Source organism: Agelaius phoeniceus, chromosome 2, assembly GCF_051311805.1.
Source record: "Agelaius phoeniceus isolate bAgePho1 chromosome 2, bAgePho1.hap1, whole genome shotgun sequence".
Taxonomy (NCBI): domain Eukaryota; kingdom Metazoa; phylum Chordata; class Aves; order Passeriformes; family Icteridae; genus Agelaius; species Agelaius phoeniceus.
Window position 1 is genome coordinate 86849160 of NC_135266.1, and position 21709 is coordinate 86870868.

General features: G+C 45.7%; 1 protein-coding gene across 3 annotated transcripts in view; it reads left to right on the top strand.

Annotated features, from left to right (window-relative positions):
• The first annotated feature begins 16439 nt into the window (after positions 1-16439).
• Positions 16440-21709, top strand: part of NARS2 (asparaginyl-tRNA synthetase 2, mitochondrial) — a 48884-nt gene continuing 43614 nt past the window's right edge. For 2 of the 3 annotated variants that reach the window (XM_054654865.2, XM_077174084.1), the window contains exons 1-4: positions 16440-16654; positions 19797-19906; positions 20281-20401; positions 21073-21213. In XM_054654865.2, the coding sequence (XP_054510840.2) occupies positions 16532-16654; positions 19797-19906; positions 20281-20401; positions 21073-21213 (495 nt within the window). In that variant the 5' untranslated portion in view covers positions 16440-16531. Of the gene's footprint in view, positions 16655-19796; positions 19907-20280; positions 20402-21072; positions 21214-21709 lie in introns of those variants that run through there. The other variant, XM_054654866.2, reaches the window with a different exon arrangement.

Genomic DNA, 21709 nt, shown 5'->3' on the forward strand with positions numbered 1-21709 from the left:
CACTGTCAGCACCAAGAGAGAGCACTCGTAGGAGCTCTTCTTGGCTAGTGATGATCCTGCTGTGCGTGGTGTGTGAGTGACTTCAGGAAGGTCACCAGAAGGACACAAAAAAATTACATCCTGCAAAAAAGTGTTAGTAAGTCCCCTCACATCTGTTTTGGTCTGGATTCAAGCTGGCCCTCCTGGCTGCAGATCCCTGGTCAGATACTTCAGTACAGCTCTTTCATCTCAGTCTTCCTTGCAGGCATAACTCTCTGCATTCAGACTCCACACCTTCCCCCTGGCTGCCACCTCACTAAGCCTACCTGCTCTCAGTTTCACTCTTCAGAGGATGCAATGATCAGCAGGTGAGAGAAAACACACAAACATTTGGCATGGAAATTTTTTATCATGTCACGTCACTTTTAGAAAGAACAAGAGATCTATAGTCTTCATAAACTGAAGATTTTGGAGGATGCTGTGCCCCTGGGGCAGACCTTCCTGGCATTTAGAGGTCAACCAGCACCTCTGTCTTCAGATTAGCTTACTTGCATGTGACAAAGGATAAATTTATCTTCTGAGCCCTAAATCTTCTCACAGCTAGTCAGAGGTTCATTTTCTCCATGTATCCCATCAGGAAGCACATCCTTTCCTCCCATGTTGAGTAGGGGAAAAAAATGTCCTCAAATTTATTATGGTGATCCCACATTCAACAGCATAAGGAAAATAACTTAGGCTTCATTAGCTCTTGCCAGGCAAAGCTTTTACAAGAGCAAAATCCTGTGGCAGGGGACAACAAACTCAGTACTGCCTGTCACATCAGCAAACAACAAAACTGAACCTCCTTTGAAATACAGCAGGTTAAACTGATTTCTCAAAATAATTAGGTTCTTCACCATATGAAAACTATTTTAATTGAAGAGAATTGAATTCAGCTCTTTCACCAAATGTATTCTTGTGCTTGTTAAATGAGACTCATGGGCATGTGGGCATACCTCTCCTATAAATTTCAATTTGAACCATTCTTATACATGCTTACAAAGAATTATGCTAATTCATGAGAACATCATGCAGAGATTACTTTCTCTTCCTTGGAAAAAATGCAGAATAAAATCTTTGTCTTTTGTAATTTGGTACATGAACACAAAGCATGTTGCAGACATCTTTTTGTGGAAATCCTTTCTTAGGATTTTTTCCCTTCTGAGAAGCTGAGAGGCCTCAGAAACAAAATGTAAACAATGGTTATCTGCTGCTGTGGAATGCAACAGGTGCATTTGTGATTGGTCTCGTCTGCTTGTTTGTGATTAATGGCCAATCACAGAGGAGCTGGCTTGGACAGAGAGTCTGAGGCAGCTGCCTTTGTTATCATTCTTTTCTATTCTATTCTTAGCTTAGCTAGCCTTCTGAGATGAAACTTTTCCTTCTATTCTTTTTAGTACAGTTTTAATGTAATGTATATATCATAAAATAATAAATCAAGCCTTCTGAACATGGAGTCAACATTCTCGTCTCTTCCCTCACCTGAAAACCCCTGTGAACACCGTCACAAAAGCAAATGATGAATTAGAAGGGCTAAACACATAGACCCACCCAGCTGCAAAGAGTAATAGTTCCTCCTGCCACTCACAGCCCAAGGAAGATAATTTTCTGCCATATCACTCAGCTAGTGAAAGAAATATACATGGTTTTATCCACAATTTCTCCATGATGATCTCTCAGGGATGTGGCAGACTCTTTCTTTGATCAGGGCACTGGCAGGCTGACATTACTGCAATCTTGCAGTGAATGGGGGGTAAGTACAAAATCAACAGATAGCACAAAACGGAGACTCTATTCCCAAGCTGTATTTATAAACGGAAAATACAATGCTGTGCGAAAGTTAGCATGGAAAATGGGGTTCATAACTTGGCACACATACTTTCAGATTGGTTACATTCATGTCTTTCTAAGAAATGTGCTACAAACTCAAAATTATGAACTCAACACAGACATTTATGGCTGATGTGCTTTGAGCTTTGTTATGCCGGAGGTGGGACTACAAAATCATAGCAATGTCTTTAAAATCTATAAATACAAAGCTTGCCTTGTGATTAAATCATCACACACCTCCAAGAGGAAAGGGAGTTATTGTCTCCCCTTTATGGAGTGGGAAATTAGGCACAGCTTTACACCAGTCATAATTATCTTCTCCACCTATGGGTTCATAATGGCTCACTGTGTGGAATAACTCCGCTCTGCAAGTCATTCGTGAAAAAGACCATGACTCATTTTTAACCTATCCCCAGGACAAAATAGCCCAAAATGTGTAGTTGTACACATGCCCTTTCCAATGTCAGCAGGAAGGCTTCAGAGGCAGGGATGGAAGGACAAATGCAGCCCTGGTGTGTTTCTAGGGGGCTAGAGAAAGCAAGAGGGTGGTTCTGTCTGTGGACCCTCCACTGTGCTCTGAAGGATGTAGGAGGTGTGCTCTCCCCTGAGCTGGGACGACCCTAGGAAGGGCAGGTAGCTCTTGGGCTACTAGCCTTGCAGGCTTCAGCCCAGGGCATGCTGAGAGGAGCGGTCTGAACATAAGGAGCTGCCTCTCATCGTGAGTGTGAATTGCAAAGGGATTTTGTGCTTCACACAGTCACTTCTAAAGAGGGGAATGCTAGCTATATAATTTGTATTTCACATGCCAGGCCTCTGCAGAGACTCTGGATTCTCATCAGAAATGCCTCATAGAAAGAAACCCTGCAGGGAAGGGCTATTTTACTTGCTTTTGAATTTTAATAGCAGACTATTTTGTACTGTTACCAGGCGCCTTGAAAGCATCTGGATTCTCTAGAGAGAAAGATCCCCAGGAGACATGTTCCATTTGTTTCTTGTGCAATGCTCTGTAGGGGGATGGTGGTCTACAAACTCCAACATGTTCTAATCCAGGACTGACCAAAAGTCATTTTAACTGGGTTTCACTTTACCAACATTAAATGACATTGGTGACTGTAGCCCATTTATTGTGGGACAGGCACAATGAACAGTGAGCTATGGCAAGAAAGAGTAAAGAGTTGGTATGGAACAAGAGGTTTGGTATGTTTGGATAGAGGCCTAGAGTTTCTGAATTAGATTTATGATGGAAAGGACTTCAGGCAGGAAGAGATCTGGCGAATTACAGTACAAAGGGCTCTGGCCAGGAAATATTAGGCCTTCCCTAACTCTTCTGACCTGGATAGTCTCAAATGAGAACCCATCTCGGGGCAAGAACAAACCCCCTGAGAACCCTGCTCTTACCTCCTTTTGCTATAGGAGGTATGGTCACCCTCCAGAGTGGATCCCTCCTTTCTGCTGTGGAGGATCTGATTTAGAAGGAGCCCAGAGAGTGGTTTAATCCCTACGTGTCAGTGTCTATGTGCAGTGTTTACATGAGCCACACGTGAGTTTTGTCTGAAATATGTAAGAGCTCGTCAGGGCATTTGTGGAGTTGGGAGAGCAACTGAGCCATGCATGTGTAGGTGTCTGCTTCCCTACAGGCTGAACCATTCCCTGTTATGCATGGGATGTATTGACTTGCAGTTCTACTTAGCTGCCCACACTTATCTGGTCAATGCATGTGAATCCTTCTGGTGTTCTGCCCAATCTCCAAGACTGTATAGGTGTCTCACAGATTCTATATTGGGCTTATCAGCCTTCTTTCAGATGTCCCAGGACCCCCATAGCCTCTGTACTGCATTAAGTGCTGCCACCTGGGCAATGCAATGAGCCTCAGACCTCCATTCGCTGAATGCAAATCATGTCATAGTGGGCATCCCATCTAATCCAACCCCTGGGCCTCCATCCTCAGTGCAGGCAGCAGTGACATGTTCACCCCATCATTCAGCCACGCCAACTTCTGCACTGCATCTTCTCCACCACAGCCACCACAGCATCCTCTCCCCTACAGCCCATGGTGGCCTCTACCCAGCCCTCAAGCAGTCTGTCCACCCCATCACCCATCAGACACAAATGAGTGACCTGTCCCAGGGATTTCTCCCTCAGTGTGTGCTGCAGAATGACAGCTCTCGTGTTGGACCGTGGCCCCAGGGAGCGAGAACAGCTGCTGAGCTTGTGAAGTGATTTCCTTGTTGTACTGATGCCTGCAGAGCAGCAAAAGGCATCAATTCTTGTATGATCAGGAGTACAAATAAGGAATATTAACATTAGCATTGTAGACAAATTCTGCACTACAATACTGACACCAGGAACTCCAACAATCTGGCTTAGAAAAGGGTAAACCTGAATCTTTAACAATTGCAAAGCTTTTTTGCCTCCACTAAAAAGCCTTATCTAATTAATCCTCATCTTCCTCATGGAAGATGGGAGAAAAAATATAGACCCAGAAATAGAAATATAAAAAGACCTCTGGACCACTTGACTCCAGGACAGTTTCTAATCCAACCTCAGCTGCAAGCCATTTGCCTGGTGGTGCAGGAAAAACTGCACTGCTTCTGGGTTTATGTGAGTTTTGCTGCTAGCTAGAGGACTGCAGCCTCCAGGGCTGTCTAAGCACCTTTTGCCAAAACTGAATGTGGAGTGGCTTATGCAGTTTTGCTTGATTTACTTGTTCCTTTGATGTGCAAGGATTTAGTGACATGCTTAGCAATACAGTAGCATGAAACTCGTTGCATAAAATCAAATCACTGCTGGGGCAGATGCTTCCAGATTTAAAAGCTCAATTGGTACCGCAGACACGTAGCTGACTAACTGCAGGCTGTTTCTCCCGGGGCTCAGCCTGTAGGGCCCTTTCAGGACCCCTTTTAGTCCCAAAACTGCAGTAACAAGACTTAGAAGTCATCCTTTGAACCTCAAGGTGAATGTTTTAGGTCATTAGTAGCTGATCTATAACATTCAGTCTGTACCAGTGTCTCTAAAGGGCTGCTTTCAGCTCTCATTCATCAGTGAGTGCCACCCTTCTCCCCTCCCTTCTCCACCCTGCCAGCTGTGGACATGGCCAGGATGACCTAGATACTTGTCACCTCCAGGCTGGATTTTACCTTGATTCACAGTTTTTAAAACAGGACATGAAACAGATGGACAGATCCTAACTGGTTCAGATAGGAACTGCTTCATGCTCTGGGACACGTCAAGTGATGTTCAAAGTCCTCTGCTGGTGATGGGCATGCTCCCAAACACAGTCAGACTCTCTCGGTGATCCATCAGCCACCACCTGAGCCTGGGGACAGGGCAGTTCCCAAATGTGTGGATGAAGCATTTGACATCAGTGACATCAGTGGAAATGAGGTATTTGCATGATTTTTTTAATGAATATTTCACCTGCAGCTGCAGAAGCTTAAATATCTTTCTCAGATTGCCCATGCTATCCCTCTCCCCACTCTCCCCCTCCTCTTCTGCCCTCCCCTCACAGTTACAATGAACTGGGAAGCCTCATTCCCTAAAAAGTTCCATCTTCTAGGAACAATTAGAGCATGACACCAAAGAAACAATACCCTCTTTTGTCCTTCATCCAGCTGTTCGACAGAGACCGAGTGATCAGAAATGAAAATGCTGGCTGTTTTAGTTTTTCCATCATGATGCACTAAACAGCTCCTTAGGACTGTGATCCTGCATGGTCCAAGCCAATAGAAGCACAGGACACAGGATTGCTGATGAAGGACTCCCAGTATCTGCAGGTTATCACTGCCTTTGAGATTATAAATTACACTGCAGGTAAAACCAGCAACAGCAACAACCTCTGTAAGAATCAATGTGTGAGCTTCTAGTCACTGACAAGAAGCTTGAGATACATTTTCTAATTTTGCAATATCTGAAAGATTCAAATGGTCTCAGTATCTCCTCTGCTCTCGTTTTGACAAGAACAAAATCCTGGACCATGCCCAAAAGCTGCAGGCATTGAAGATTGCTGTTGGGGATGTAGGTTTGAGAATTTTATAATGAAAATCCTCCTTGTGAAATATTGTCACAGAATCTCCTATGAAACTATGAATAAATCAACCAGAATGTCTCCTAAATTGTCCTGGCCTTTCCTAGGAACATAGATCATACCTTCCCCACAGAATACCTTTGTACAGATCAGAGACCTGGTTCAGTTAATCATCAGACAAGGTCCATGTGCTCACACAGAGCTCTCTGCTGGACCACTGACTGAATCAGCCTCTTTCAGAGCACCCCAGATACAGAAATCACCCATTTGGTTGACTCATGTGTCAAAAATCCATACCTTTACTTTCTTGTTATCTGGTAAGGGTATTCCTGATAACAGAATTATTTATAATTAAGTAATTTTTTTAAATCATCCATTTCACCCTTTAGCTAACTATGTCAGTTATCTGACCCATATTCCACCAAGAAGTAATTACTTTACATTCTAAAACCCATCCATCCATCCATGCATTCATCCATCCTATCTAAAGTATTTATGCTCATATTTAGGTGCCAATTTCCAGTTATCAGAGAAATCCTCCCTCCAGGAACCACCTATCTTTTGGGAGCTCAGCTCTATGTCTGACAGTGTTGAACAGAAGCAAGTTGTTGGAGTGTGCCTCAGTTCTTATATCTGTAAGGGCTCCTGTTGGATTAAATAAAATGAATTTGGAGAGCACAAGCCAAGTACAAAACAAAAGGCATCAAGTAAATGTGAGAGAAAAACTCTTAAAAATAGGATGGGGATGATGGAGGTGATGAAGCATGAAAATCACTCAAGTAGCTCCACACAAAAAGCCTAAGATCTGACTTAATACAGCATTTGTATATAATCTGCCAGATAAATAAGTAGGTAAAGAGTTATTAAAAGTCATCGGGATGCCTTGGGGCACCCAGCCATGAACTGCCTGGTACAGAAGTGGTGCCTGCCCTGGATTCAGAGCAGTCCTTGATGTGTGTCCTCTGCTGTCATCTAGTGACAAAAGGGAAGAAGTAACCGAAAAAGAAGGAAAATCGAGGTGAAAAGATGCCAGTGTAAGTTGTGCCTTAGAAGAAGAAAAAACTGGGCACTTTGAACACCTGAAGCTTACTATCAGCAGTGAGGTCTCACCTGTAAATTCAAAGCCACTAAAGCTATTTTTAAAGATCTCTCCCTTTCATCCCAGGGTGGATCTAACTCCTCAAGGATCGCCTGCAGCCAACAAAGCTCTAATGGGTACATCCAACTATGGAGGCTTCATCACCCAAGGATGCCATCACACCTTGGCATGCATCTAGGCTATTTTAGATTTCTAGTTCTAAAACTAGGGGCATCTTGGTCCCTAGAGGAGCTTATTTGTCACCAATAGCTGTGAAGGCAGTGGGAACATCTCCAATGCAGACACCTGCATGGCAGGCTCTAGAGTTAAGCAAGATCACTGCTGTCCCTTAACTGGGAGGTGAATTTCACCTGGAGAACAGGTCAGAACATTTCCTTAAACCTTTTTGTTCCTATACTCATTTTTGTTGATTTTGCAGGGGAAAAAACTCCAACTAGCGAGCCCACAAAACAAATGACTTTGAGAAGAGACCATGACCAGGTCTCTTCACACATGGTGATGAGTTTATCCAGCCTTTCAGAAAAATGTCCTGCATGGGGACATGTCCCCTGTGAGGACATGCTGGAGGCAGCAAAGAGCATCATTGGCAGCTGGGAGAGATTGAAGGCAGGAGAAACTATCTGGAGTGAAATGAGGCATGAGAAAAACAAGAGCTGATGGTGCATACACAGAAGGAGACATCAGAAGGTCAGAGTTCAAATCCCATGTGTGACCTTGACCTTTTGTGTGATTTAGGACAAGTTGTTTCACCAGTGCAGCCCAGTAAAACAACAGGATACTGGTTTCCCATGGGAACACTTCAACAGGCATTAAAGTTGGCTGGTACAGAACACCACAGTGATGCTGGGCACAATGGCCTGCAGACACTCCAATTTAAAAGAAATTTCTTTTCCCTTCCTCCCCAGCACAGAAACACATCTTTTCACTGAGATGGGGTTTTCTTACTGCCAAAGGGATGCTGAAAAGAGTTGGCAATGCACATCACCTTGGAAGGTGCTGCAGGGTCCCCCTACCCCAAATGGTAAGTATCAGCATGGAAAAGACATAGTAGCAAAAACAGACAGCAGCAAAAACAAAGGCAACATTTCACAGCAGCATAAGGTACATGCCATGGATGAATAATAAAAAGCACCCGTTTTCTTGAAGTGGAGGCTGTCATGGAAACCCTGGCAGTGAGTGGCATCATTGAGGGAATTCAGTTAGAAGTGACAGAATAAAGCATCAGAATTCAGAGATTAAACACACCTAGCAGGGCTGAAGTCTCAGAGAACTCAGAGACTCTGGAACCCTTCAGCAGGTTGCGCTCATGCAGCCAGGATATACTGCTACTGCTATCTTTCAGTGCCTTTCCTGCAAGGTGGAGTGGATTTTCCCCATTAGACTTGTTGAAAGGGTGTAAACCCTGCAGGACAATAAACATCTCTGTGTTTAGTACTTAGCCTACCATGGGAGAGATTCTTTGTAACTGTGAAAAAGTGGTTGCTGTGGATATCCACCATGAGGTTGGCAGCAGAGCCTAAAGAAAAAGAGGTAGAAGTGCTCTGTGTGCTCACCCGCCAAAAAGTGATCAAGGTGGTCATGGCGACTGATGCACTCTGTCCAGACTAGCATCCTTCAGTGCTGAAGGCTCAGGGAAACACCATTTGATCTGGATTAACACTAATCATCTTTTTCCAAAGCTGGATTTATCCTTTTCTCATTGAAAGATCACAAATCAGGATGCTCGTTTTGCTCTGTTGTCTCACGAATATGCAAGAACCCTTCTCCTGGCACTCATTGATGAGGTTTATGTCTTAATTGGCGTCCCCCAAACCACTCCAGCATGAGGACAGACAACCTGATAAATGTAAGAAACTGCCCTTCCTTTGGTGCCTTTTCCAGCGTGCTTCCCCTTCCAGACAGCCCAAGATGTTTTATCACTTTCTCCAAAGGAAAGCACCGCCGAGTCACCCAAACCTCACAGCAGCAGGGCTCTGTAGATAAGGCAGGGAAAATATTTCACTCGCAAGGAAACTGTGCTCATCTCGCACTAACGTCCCTGTCCTCTGGAATCCAAGGCAATAATTACAGCAATTTGTAGATAATTATTTGTTAATTAAAAACAGGCTTGCTGGGTACAGTTACCAATTTCCTCCGCTGGCTGCATAGGGCTGCACAAGGAGACACTGGGGGATTGTCGGTCTTGTAAAATCGTTTGCTTGTTCTGTTCAGAAAAAAAGTCCCCAGTGGGTCATCTCCCCCCTCTCCACATATCCTGGCAGGTCTGATTCATTCTCCTAAGACACCCTCAATACAGATTTGTGCCTAGCTTTCCCTTGGTAATTTCCAAGGAAGGTGACTGCCACATTCCCCCACTGCAGCCTGTTTTCTCAGCTAATTTAATGTCCCTTTGCTTACACAGACTCATTTCCAGACACTTTTAAGTGAGTAGCTCCTAAAGGAATCGTGACTCCAAGCTGAGGTTGCGGACCTGAAAGGAGCTCACCTCCATCCCACGTTTATGTGAATGTAATAAGTAAACAGTGTGGAGATGGAGTTACAGCTGAGTACAAACTGAAGTTGCTGGTTCAAAGAGTGCTGTTGGGGCAATTATTCTGCCCTTGATTCGGCAATCTGGGGTTCATGGTATCTTCCCAGGCATAGTTTTCAGGACAGCTGTGAGAAGAAATGACAGGATTTCAGATATCCCCCACTAAATACTTCATCCACAAGGAGAGAATCTTGGGATGATGGTCCGCACACCTTGGGATGATGGCCCTCATGAGTATGAGGAATTTCAATCTTCTAAGTCCTCTGTCTCTGTTTCTGCTGTGGAGCACACCATCTCCTGGTTCCACCACATTCACCTGCTCCAGGGTCTCCCACAGCTCCAGAACCAGGAGAATTATTTAGCCCTGGATATAGGAAAGTCACATTGGTCCTGATCTATTTCTGGATTGAGCTGGGCATTCATTTCAGATGCCCCTTCTTCTGTGGCACTGAGGAAACAGCTCATGGAGATCTGAGAGTTGGCTCTGTGGGTTCCACACAAAAATAGTACCAGTAGCATCAGTATAAAACATCATGGAAAGGCAAACCCATGGGGAAGTATCATGAAGGGGGAAAGTGAGCAGCATCCTCCCCCTGGTTGCAGCAGAGCAGCTTGGAGCCATAGTGACAAGGATGGGACAAAGGAATAACATGGACATTTTGTCCTCATGTGCTCAGAAGCAGATTGCTTCCACCTCCCTTAGCAAAACAGCAGCATCAATGAGAATAAACCAGAGATAATGGGGAGGGGAAACAAATTAGGCTGTCAATATCCTCTTCATGGAAATGATCTCAAGGTTGTTAGTCACACAGGGCTGCTTCGCCCCTCTAATTTTCTCCTGTACGTGGGCTTTCGTGTTCCTCTCATCACCTCAGCGGCTCAGTGCCTGCACCATGTGCAGAGAAATCACAATTAAGCAAAGTGGCTGGATGTCATGATATATGGGACTACATCTCTGCTTCAGCAGCACAGAAAGCTAACGAAGAGTTGAGATTAAACACTGGGTTAATTAGTATGCTTAATTAGTTCACAGTTATTAAATCCTTTCAGACCCTCAGATAAATCTTTCAAAATACAAAACATTCCTTGGAAATGCTACTGTGTACTCCCCCCTCCTCTCTCTCCACGTAGGTGCAGGGCTGGGAAGCTGTAGCCTTCCTCCTGCTGCTTAATGCAGGAGTAGTCTCCATCCAAGCCTCAGTGGCCCAGCATCAGTCCCTGAGACTACCCTTGAATCTGCAAGTCTGCCAATTTGCAAATTCAAGTTCTTCTGAGAGGGGATGAGGCAGTGCCCTGCTAACTTGGACAACAGTTAGTAGGAAACAAATAGTGTTGGGAAAAAAACAGGGAGCAATAGATTCTTTTAACCCTGAGAGACACACACAGATTCAGAGGTTTGCTGTGGACTTAATCACCCAGCAGCGTGTCCCTTTCCATGTCAACTTCCTCTGTGGATGCAGTAGGAAAGCAGGGCAGCCCTGCAGGAAGAAGGAGCAGGAATGGGGAGAGGAACTTCTCACACAAGCTTTGGAACATTGCCGGTCACTGTGCCAGTTAAGTTGAGGGACAGGAAAGGCTCCTCCAGGCTCCTGTAAGCACTCTCCCATATTCACAGCACTGAATGATTACCCTGTGATTTCCATGTTCATCCCAAGGATCCATGCTACTCCACAGCAGAGAGCTGCTAAGGTCCATGGGGTCAGCTGACCTTCAGAGAGCCCATGGCAGCCCTGGCCTGTTCTCATAAAGGATTTATTTATGGTGGAGGAATCCAGTTTCTGAGATCACCTTGGAGACTTACCCAAAGCATTTATCACTTGGATCATGCAGGGCTCTGAACAACACAGGTGCAATGAGCTCAGGCTCTGGGCAGGCTGGAATACTGACACACATGGAGTATGCTGTTTTCATCACAGTTCTCTGGGAAACTGATGTTTGGGTCCAACAAAGGGGATTACAACATTTTTTGCACCGAGTCTTTTTTTTCCCTAGTTATTAACAGCTGTGGTAGTGGGCAGGGAATTCAGGTTCTCCTGGTGCTGGAGACCTAAATCCATAGGCTGAGAATTAATTGGGGCAAAGAGCTACATTAGATGTGGCTTGCTTAAGGGAGTTTGTTAAGGAAAAAAACTAACAGTACAGGATTAAGCTGAGGGATATTCCTCATTTCACCAGGAAAAATATCCCTGAACAATGACTCACCCAGTACTTGTTTGTGATTCTAGTAATTATAAATTATTAGAAAGCAGAAAGCAATGGCTGGGATAAGGTACTGTTGCTCAGCAAACCTGCATTTTGAGAACAAGAATAAAGCTTTTTGGAAGATAATGTCTCTCTTTTTTTCCCCTGTGCAGTCGCAAAGAAAGGTATTTAATCCTTCTAAAAATAAGTATGAATGTGTCTGCTTCCAGAGTCTATAAAATATGTCTGCATCAAAGCAATGTGGAGACATTTGGGAATAAGTAGCTAATTTGATACTCATAACAAACCATAGCCTAGGACTTTGTGTCAGAGAACTGGGCTGACCTTTCAGCAACTGATGATAGTTCTGAAATGACTTCTCATCAGTGAAAGCCCAATCTATCATCAGTTAAAATAAATTAAAAGCTATCACTGGCTTCTACAGATATTGGATTAGACAATATAAAACCCACTTGAATGCTGGGAACCCAATGAAATTATCATGGTAAATCTAAATTCTAGTGAAGCTTTACAGGCTTTAAAATATCTCTCTGCAGCCCCATTAAGAATGGGTTTCTACTTAGCTCATGAATATTTCACTTCTTTTTCTTCTGATAGTGTCATCATGAACTAAGACAGCACAAAGCCCAATATTCCAGCCTCCTTTTTGCTCACAGCAGATCCAGACCATGTTTCTGTAGAAAGAGCAGTCCAGAGAGTAAAGGCCTGAACATAGACACTGCTTCCCCTCAAAGTATCTCTTCTGATTTCCAGCCATCCCCATAGAGCTAGGAACAGCTCTTCCCAACACTTTTTCATCTCCTCATTTCCACAGTGATAGTGTGGCCACGGTGATAGTGTGACTTCCAAAATGTCCAGGATCTGGAAAGATGAAGTTTCCTTTAGGAGTTGGTCCTCATACACAACTTTGTCCATCTCCTCCTGCTCATTTTTGAAGCACTTGATCTTCCTTTCAGAAGGATAAACCTTGTTGCAGAACAAACCTGCTAGCTGGGGCAGCCCCACAGCTCTGTTACCATGGGAAAAATTCTTTCTGTTCAACCAAAAAAGAGAGAGATGAAGATTGCTGGCCAGTGCTCCTCAGGAATCACTCCTAGCAACAGGAGGAATGGATATCATACATATTACTCCCTCAAGCCATTTGTCATTGCATCCTTTGTTCCAAATGCACTGCCTCTAACATGACCTCACATTACACATCTCCTAGCCACATTTACCTTCAATCCTCTCTCTTTCTTCCCTCAGTGAAGCACCATCTTAGAAGATAAATTTGCTTCTACCAGAAACATCTACTGGGAACATTTCATGTCTCCTAAACCCAGATGTGAGTACAGAAGAACCATTATTTTTCATCATCCTTTTAAACCTCCTTCCCTGCAGACACTCTGACTACCGGCATCCTGCTTCCCCGCCCAGACTGACATTGCTACTCTGATCCACAAAGAGCACCAGTGCTCTCTGGAAAGCTTTTAGAAGGGCTCTGCTCTACATGGCAAGAAATGAAACATACATTCATACACAGCCATGTCTTTGCCAACACCTGAAACATCTCCAAAACACCCAACCTATGTACCAGAGAGCAACAGTGCTGGGAGTTAGCTGCAGCACTGCATCGACCCATAAGGACCTACTCAAAGAACCTGAGATCTGGGGTCATCCCTGGGGCTATGGTTTGTGGTTCTGATGGTGCCAAACTACTGGCCAGTGAGGACAGCATCCAGCAGTGAAAAAAAGATGGGCAGCTATGGGAACTGAGGCCTACAACCCTGAGATTATGCTGTGAGATGTGTGGCTAAGGGATTTCCATGAGCTATTCCATGAGATGTGTGGCTAAGGGATTCCTGGGGCATGAAGACTGGGGAGGGATGGTTTATCAGGTGAAGGCCAGGTGACCCTCACCACTGCAAGAGGTGGAAGAGGGAGTGATGCTAAGGTGTCATGGTTCTGTTCCACCCTTGTGCAAGACCCACAGCCTTTGTGATCTCTCTCTTTGTTACTCTTGATATCCCTCATTAATAGACAAAGTGGCTGCCCACCACTTACGACAGCAGGAGCAGAAGATTTGACTACAGTCTCACCTCCACTTCCCCCAAAAGTATAGTGATACCATTTGGGCTTTGTAGAGAAGGATATTCACCTGGATGAGAAAAGTTCAAGTCAAGTCCAAAAACACATGAGGCCAGACTTTCCTGTGTTATGCCCTTGCTTCCAATTGCCCACAGGTGGTCCTAGAGCAGATGGGTCTGAGGGGAAGGACCTTGCCGCTTTCCTGGTGTGTTTAGACATTGTCACTGGTGCTACCCTCTAATACTTCCTTACATTAATTGTTTATTTGGCCTGAAGAGGGTTTAATGAGTCAAATAACCCTGGAAAAATTATTCTGGGCAGTATGGCAGAACAGGAGGAAAAAATCTATAGCTGAGAGCAGTAAGGAATGCACCATGTGTGACCAGGCACAGAGAACATGTAACATGCACTGAGCAGTCATTACACACATGTTTAGTTCTCACATTAAGCCAGGAGTTCCCTGAATGACAGAGGCCTAATTTCCTACCAATTCACATCCTGTATCTCTGCCTGACACTGCATCAGCACCAGCTCCTTCCTGCACTGGTATTCTCTAAGAAACCACATCACAGCAGTGTACCAACACACAGCAAAGCTCAGTGCTGGCCCTTACAGGAGGGGATGGTGGTTGGCATTAAAATAAAACTAATTTTGCTCACTCAGGAGTACAAAGACATGTGTGCCCCTGTGTTTCCATCCAGCACTGAGGCAGTAACCATGTGTGTCCAGGCAGTCTGCACGATTCCGTGCAGTGGCACAGAAGTCAGATACTGGCAAAGCTGTCCTCGCTGCCTGAGGATGTGCTTCTATCCCTCCCTGTACCTCCCCTCCCTGCACCCTACCCCTGAGGTCTCCTGTCCTACCTCTCAGTGTCTTTCTCATCCACCTGGTTATGTCTGTGGCCCTGCCCTGCAGCTCTAATTCCTCAGGATGATGTTTCAAGGCAGGGCAGAGCTCAGGTCAGGACTGAGCCAGGGGTGGGGACATTGGCTTACTTGGAGCAAAAGCAGAGGTGAAGGAAGGCCCTAGCAAGCAGCTTTGGACTTTGAGGACAAGAAGCTTTTCATGCACAGATAAAAAGAATCACATGGGAAAATCAAAAAAGCTTTCCTCTCTCTTTTCCACGAGCCCCACTTGTTTCTTCTAAAAGCAGCCTCTGGCCAGCAATTCCTTTCTTACCGAGGACTTTACAGCAAGGTAAAGGGTTTGCCTCCCTGCAAGCAGTGTCACTACCAAAGCTGCCTCCCAGCACCTCCTGGCCCTGAAGCATCCCACTGCTGCTCTCTTGTGTGACCCTCAGTGCTGCAATGATCAAAGCACAGCAATGAAGTGACCTCTGACCACAAGCACAGCAGCGTGTTCAGCTGCTGCCCTCCTGCAGTGAAGCTGCAGAACAGGGACAGGCAGGAATCAGGCAAGCAGAGCAGCAAAGGCTGGGCTGCATGGGGAAGCAGCACTGGCTTTACACATTTCAGAGAATCACAGAATGTTTTGGGTTGGAAGGGACATTTTAATATAATCTAATTTCAACATTCCTGCCATGGGCAGGGGACCCCTCCATTAGACCAAGTTGATCCAAGCCCCATTCAACCTGGCTTTGAACACTTCTAAGGTTGAGGCAGCCACAGCCTCTCTGGGCAACCTCTTCCAGACCTCACCACCTCACAGCAGAGGATTTCTTCCTTGTGTGCAAACTAAATCAACACTCTTTCATTTTAAAACCATTGTCCCTTATCCTGGCACTAAAGATTTCTCTGTCTTCCTTACAAGCCCTCTTTAAGTTTGGAAGGCTGCAGTAAGGAAGAAGCCCCCTTCTCTCCAAGCTGAGCAGCCCCAACTGTCTCAGCCTGTCTCCATAGCAAAGGTGCTCCAGCTCTCTGACTATCTTTGTGGCCTCCTTTGTACTCAGTCAATAGGTCCATATGTTTCCAGTGCTGATGACCCCAGAGCTGGGTGCTCCAGGTGGGGTCTCACAGGAACAGAGGGCAGAATCCAGAATCCCCCATCCCGCCCTGCTGGTCCCACTGCTGTGGATGCAGCCCAGGATATAATAGGCTTTCTGGGTTGCAAGAGCACATTGTTGGGTCATGGCCAATTTTAAGCCCCCCTCTCTTGCCAAGTCATTCCCTGCAGGGCTGGAGACCCTGATGGCTGCTCCTCACCATCCACCCACACCATCTGGAAGGACAGAGGGGCATAAGCTTCAAAAAGAAAGAGGAGAAAAGGTTTATTCGTTATCAAGGCTTGCAGAGCAGACCCAAGTCCTGTGCCTCTTATCAGGAAAAGTGAGGAATGTCGAGGGGCATTAGAGAGTCAATGGTCCCTGAGAGAAGCCCAGGAGGACGGGAGAGTGGCTGAAGGTCCTCGAGAAGCACACACACCATCCCCAGACCGCGCTGCCGCTCAGGTGGCCACAGGGGTCCGCCACGGGGATCCCTTGTGTCCCAACACGGGATCCCTCTCGTGGCTACGGAGCATCCTTCCCCCCACACGCGGGGATGACAGTCCCACACGTCCCACTAGGAGCGGACACCCCATAGGAAGAACTACATTTCCCAGAGCCGCTTGCGCCCGGGCGGCGGAATAGGTGGGCCGAGTCGCGCATTCTGTCCTGATTGGCTGGCCGGGGCAGTCTGGGCGGCCATTGGCTGGGCGGGCAGTCACGTGAGGCAGGCGGACTCACGTGGGCCTGTGTGGGAACCGGGAACCGGGCACCGGGCTCGGGCCAGGCTTTGGGGGAGCGGCCCCGCCGGGCCTCGCCATGCTGGGCGCCCGGGGCGGGTGGCGGGCCCTGCGCCGCTGCTCCTCCCTGCCGCGGGCCGTGCGGCTGCGGGTGCGCGAGGCGCTGGGGGCGCGGGAGCCGGCGGAGGCGGTCAGAGTGCAGGTGTGTGCCCGGGGCCGGTCAGAGTGCGGGTCTGTGTGTGCCCGGGGCCGGTCAGAGTGCGGGGTGTGTGCCCGGCCCTGCCGGGGCCCGAGCGGAGGGTAGTGCCTGGGGGGGGCACGGCCCACGCCCGTGCTTCGGCGAGCGAAGGGGGAGCCCTGCAGAGCGTTTTGCTGAGCTCCCGGAACTGCTGTGCCGTCGTGCCGAGCCGCTCCGTGTGTTCCTTTTCCCGCTGTGCGTGCTCGGTTCGCTGCTGTCGCAGCCAGCGGAGCCTTGGGGTCACTCGGCATGTGTGGAGCAGCGTTGTCACCGTGATGGGTTGTGCTGAACGTGCTCTCCGCCGCGTTGGATTTATCTGTTCCGGAGAGCGAACCATTGCCGGTGTGCTGCTGTTTATAAAGCTTTTTCACAAGTCTTGTGCCACGTACGTCCAGGTTTAGAGCAGTGTCAGTAGAACCATCGGTAACACTTCCCCTGACGTTTCTATTTGGCTCCTCTTGTGAACCAAGATAGCCTGGAATTAATGGGCATTTTAGCTATGGAGCACTTTTCCTTGGCATAGGATTGTTCCCCGGTTTTGTGGTGTTTGCGACTGGCAGAGCAGTGGTTGCACACACAGAGTCCCTGCTTCCATACAGGGCTATGCACTTGTCAGTATTTCTGCATGAATATGAAAAGGACTGGGGTACTTGGTAACAGTTTTAAACAAAACTGAAAGAGGATACATTTAGATTATAAGAAGGAAATTTGTCACTGTAGAGGGGTAAAGCACTGGCACAGGTTGCCTAGAGAAGATGTAGCTGCCCCATCCTTGGAAGTGTTCAAGGCCAGGATGGGGCTTGGAGCAACCTGGTCTACTGGAAGGTGTTCCTGCCCATGGCAGTGAGGTTAGAACTGGATAACCTTTAAGATCCCTTCCAATTCAAACCTTTCTGTGATTCTACTAACCCAAAAACCAGTTTGTAGCATGCTGGTATTCCTGCTCACACATAGGTGAAGCCTAATAGGTTAGGAAGAAGCTCATCCAGTGTTGGTTCTTTTTGGATGTAGTAGTATAGTCTAGTTGGTTCTTTTTGGATGTAGTTGGATGAATAATGCAAGCTAGAATAAACTGATGCTAAAGTTTGCAATACTTCCATTCCTCCGCCTTCCCTGTCCTCCAGACCATTGCTGCTTTGCTCTTCCCCTTTGCTACCAAAATGCGGGGGTTTTGTATTAAAATGGGCTAGGAATCTGTCTGGCTTAAATCCAACCTTATAATGGCCAGGTTGTTGGAATGTGCAGTCTAATTGTTACAGTCAGGGTTGTCACTTTTATTGTACATTCATTCTGGTAGGTGTGAAGTGGTCAGAACATTGCTGCTGCAGCCTCTGCTGTTCCAATATATGCCTGTGGGTATGCTTTTACTTCCTATTGCAGGATGCAAGACTCCTCCTCTTATTTAATAGATTCCAGAACAGCTTTATGAGGTGGTAAGAAAAGCTCTTGAGAATGTTTCTTTGTTCATTTTTAGTGTGTTTTATTAGGGAGTGTTTGTGGGGAGGAAAAATACCTGCCATTATACATTAAATGTGCATCCAGTATAACATACACGGTGTGTTCTGGGGATTTCCTGGAATATGGAGGATAAGCACAACAGCTTCAGGCATGTTACTGTAGGAAATACCTTTTACTTTCACCATACAAATAAGAGGATGCCCAGATGATCTTGTTTCTTGCATTAGTTCTTCCTTTGGGTGGTTTACCCTGTCTGACTCACTAGATTCATGTCTTTAAAATCTTCCATGGTTCTTATATGGAGTAAGGAAAGCATGTTATGCAAGCCCGTGTGATGCTTTGCCTGTGCTAGTAGTCATTTTTAAAACTATAACACGCTTTACTTCTGGTGCTGTTTAATTCTTGGTTTGTTCTGTCTGGGTGGCAGAAGTAGATGGATTTGCATTGGTTTGTCTGGTAAGAAAATCTCTAAAGCACTTGCCTAGTTTGAAGTCATTGGGACTATTTGGTCGCTTCCAGTTAAGAAAAATACAAAACTGGTTGGAAAAGAGGCAGTTTGGTGGTTTAATCAGCAGTGGTTTTAGTTGTTCTCTACAATATTGTTAGAATTTGATCTGCAAGGCCCCCAGCAGATGATTTTGCTTTGAAGGCCAGATTTGTCTCAACTCTGCTGAGCTGAGGAGCAACTATGGGAGTTATATTTTGCATGCAATTACTATTGCTTGCTGCCTTGGTACTGACTTAACATTTCCCATAAAAAAGTAACTAAAATTTATATGTCATTAAAAAACTCAAGACATTTAGCCTGCACTGTACATGGTCAGTTTTCCTGTTTTGCTGTTACAAAGAATTGGGGTATCATTAGTTTTATTCTTTTCATGAAACTCAACAAAGTATGTCTAAATTTTTTTCTTGATAGCTTTTTTTTTTTTTCCCCCATGGGCTCAATGAAGCAGTCTTGGTTTTTGAGATGAAAGGAGAAACATCCAAGGCAATAATTTTTATTTTTGTTTTGCATGAATATGTAGTTTTTCATGTGAATCTATTGGCAGCAACATGCAACATTGTTTTAGCAGTCCAGCATTTTAGGGCACATAAACCAGTAGTGAACAGATTGGAAGAGTTGAAACATTGGAATGTTACTACAAGGATACAACAACAAAACTGATATTGAAAACCATCAGAATGGTCTTGAGTGTATTGTAATGAAGAATAGTGCATTACTGGTCTCTCCTGTTTTAGTAAGAAGAGCTTGGAAGGGACATCACCAATAGGAATATATACTTTACCAAAACACTTCACATCTTCAGAGCACTGCATTGCTTTCTGTATTCTCAGCTCCACAAAGATGCAGGTACATCTTTTTAATCCTTGCTGTTCTCAGGAAGAGACTCTGCCTCAGAAGGATGTCTCTGCCTAAGGACTTGTTTCTCTCTGCTTTGAAGTCAAAAGAAAAACTGACATGAACTTTTTTTGTCCTTTTGTTTTTTATTATCATTATTTTTTTTGCCTCTAAAGAAACAGTTACTTTGATTTCAGTAAGAAGCTGAAGTAGGCCTGAAGTGGTGTGTCTAGCTCAGCTGCAAGAAGAGCATGAGCACACAGCGTTCCTGCCAAAAAATAACAAATCTCTTTCTTTTACTTCTAGGGCTGGGTTCGCTCTGTCCGATCCCAGAAGGAAGTATTGTTCTTGCACATAAATGATGGGAGTTCTCTGGAAAGCCTCCAGGTGGTTGCTGATCCCAGCCTGGAAAAGAGGTAGGTCCATTTGAAATAACTGGAGAAATACATGTGCTGAGCAGTGCTTGGAGGGGTCTGCTTAGGCCTCCTTCCTTGTGCCAGGGATTGGCCAACCACATTTGTCTCCACCAAGAGCCTCTTCTGATAAAAACCTGTCACTGTTCTCCCTGCTTGTCCAACATTCCTGCCTTGTTCTAAATTCTTTTATAGCTTTATGAGTCTCTTCCCATTCCCACCTCTGCTTTTAATAATTTTTTATTTCATCTGTTAAGCTCTATGGCTACAGCATCTCTTGGGATCCTTAGTAATCCAGCTAAATTAACAGGAATCTCTCTTCTGAATGTAGTTGTATCAGCACCTAGTTAAGCTGTTGTTTTTTCTTTGTTTCTTAGAGACCTGACTTTTGGAAGCGCAGTGGAAGTGCAAGGGAAGCTTGTCAAAAGTCCTCATAAGATGCAAAACATGGAGCTGCAAGCTGAAACCATTCATGTGGTGGGACCTTGTGATATTTGGGTATGTCACTGTAGCAGAAGGGGTAGGACTGCTAGAAATCAATTCTTGAAGGTCCAAGTATCCAACAAAACATGCTTGAAACTGTATTTTCTTTAAGTCTGAATGATCCTGCAGACTTTGATTTGTCAGCAGTGTCTGTAGTGTGCATCAAAAGAGAAACATTGGATCACCATGAAAGCCCATTTCTATGACAGAGCCATTTCTCCATGGAAAATGTGCACAGGCTGACAGTTCGGCGTATGCCTTTGTCCCACCCTGAAGCACTTACCTGTGCAGGTGGCTTACCATGAATTGGAGAAACAGTGGAACTGGCTAGACACTCCAGGTTGTGCAGCTGGAAGAGCCATATCTGCCACAGGCACATTCAGAACCAGCTTGCTGTTGCAGCAGTGAGGTGGACAGCTGGTTTCAGAGGGGCTCAACATCCAAAAGGTGGAGTGTTCTGGAATGCCAATACTTCCTGTCATGTTCATGGATCTTGCTCTGCTGTAAGCATTGTAAAATACACAAAACAAGCAGAAAAAGATAGGCAAAAGCATCTAGTTCTTGTGTGCTCTGTAATGGTGATTGAGTTTTAGTAGGGAAAGATGAATGCATTCTGTGAATAGTAATTAAACTGCGTGGACTCCCAAGTTCTCATCCTCTTACTTTGATTTCCTTGTTGTTTCCAGTCATTTCCCCTGAAAATGAGGGAGAGGCACCCACTGGAGTATGTCCGACAGTTCCCTCACCTGCGCTGCAGGAACAACACGCTGGGCGCCCTGCTGCGAATCCGCAGTGAAGCCACTGCCAGCATCCACTCCTTCTTCCAGGTAATCCCTTCTGTACCCAGCCTCTCGAGTAGAACTCTCCACCCAGGCTGGCTCTGTGGGAGCAGGTTAGGAGGGAAGGAGCAAGACATGGATTTTGCACACAGTGCTTTTCTTTCCAGGCCAGAGCCTGGCTGCGCCTTGGCCAGTCTGTTGCTTATGACCAGGTTAGTGCATCTGTGGCCTGTCAGTGTCTTTCCACCCATTTCCTGTTATTTATGCCTTTCACAGAGTTGCAGTATAATTGCCTCCAAGTGTGTGGTCTGTGGAACACAACATAATGTGATTGTGTTTAACCCATGCTCTGCAGTGACCTTATGGTCCTTGGACAGAAACCTCCGCCCACGTGGAAAAATCTGTGATGCAGGAACACAGACAAACTGACTCAGAGCTTCATGTTATTCTCAGTTCTTGCCTCTAACTGCAATACAAGTCTGTGGATGCTGTTGGCTGACATTATAAGACTCCTGGTCTGGTGCATTTGAAACTCATGGGTGGG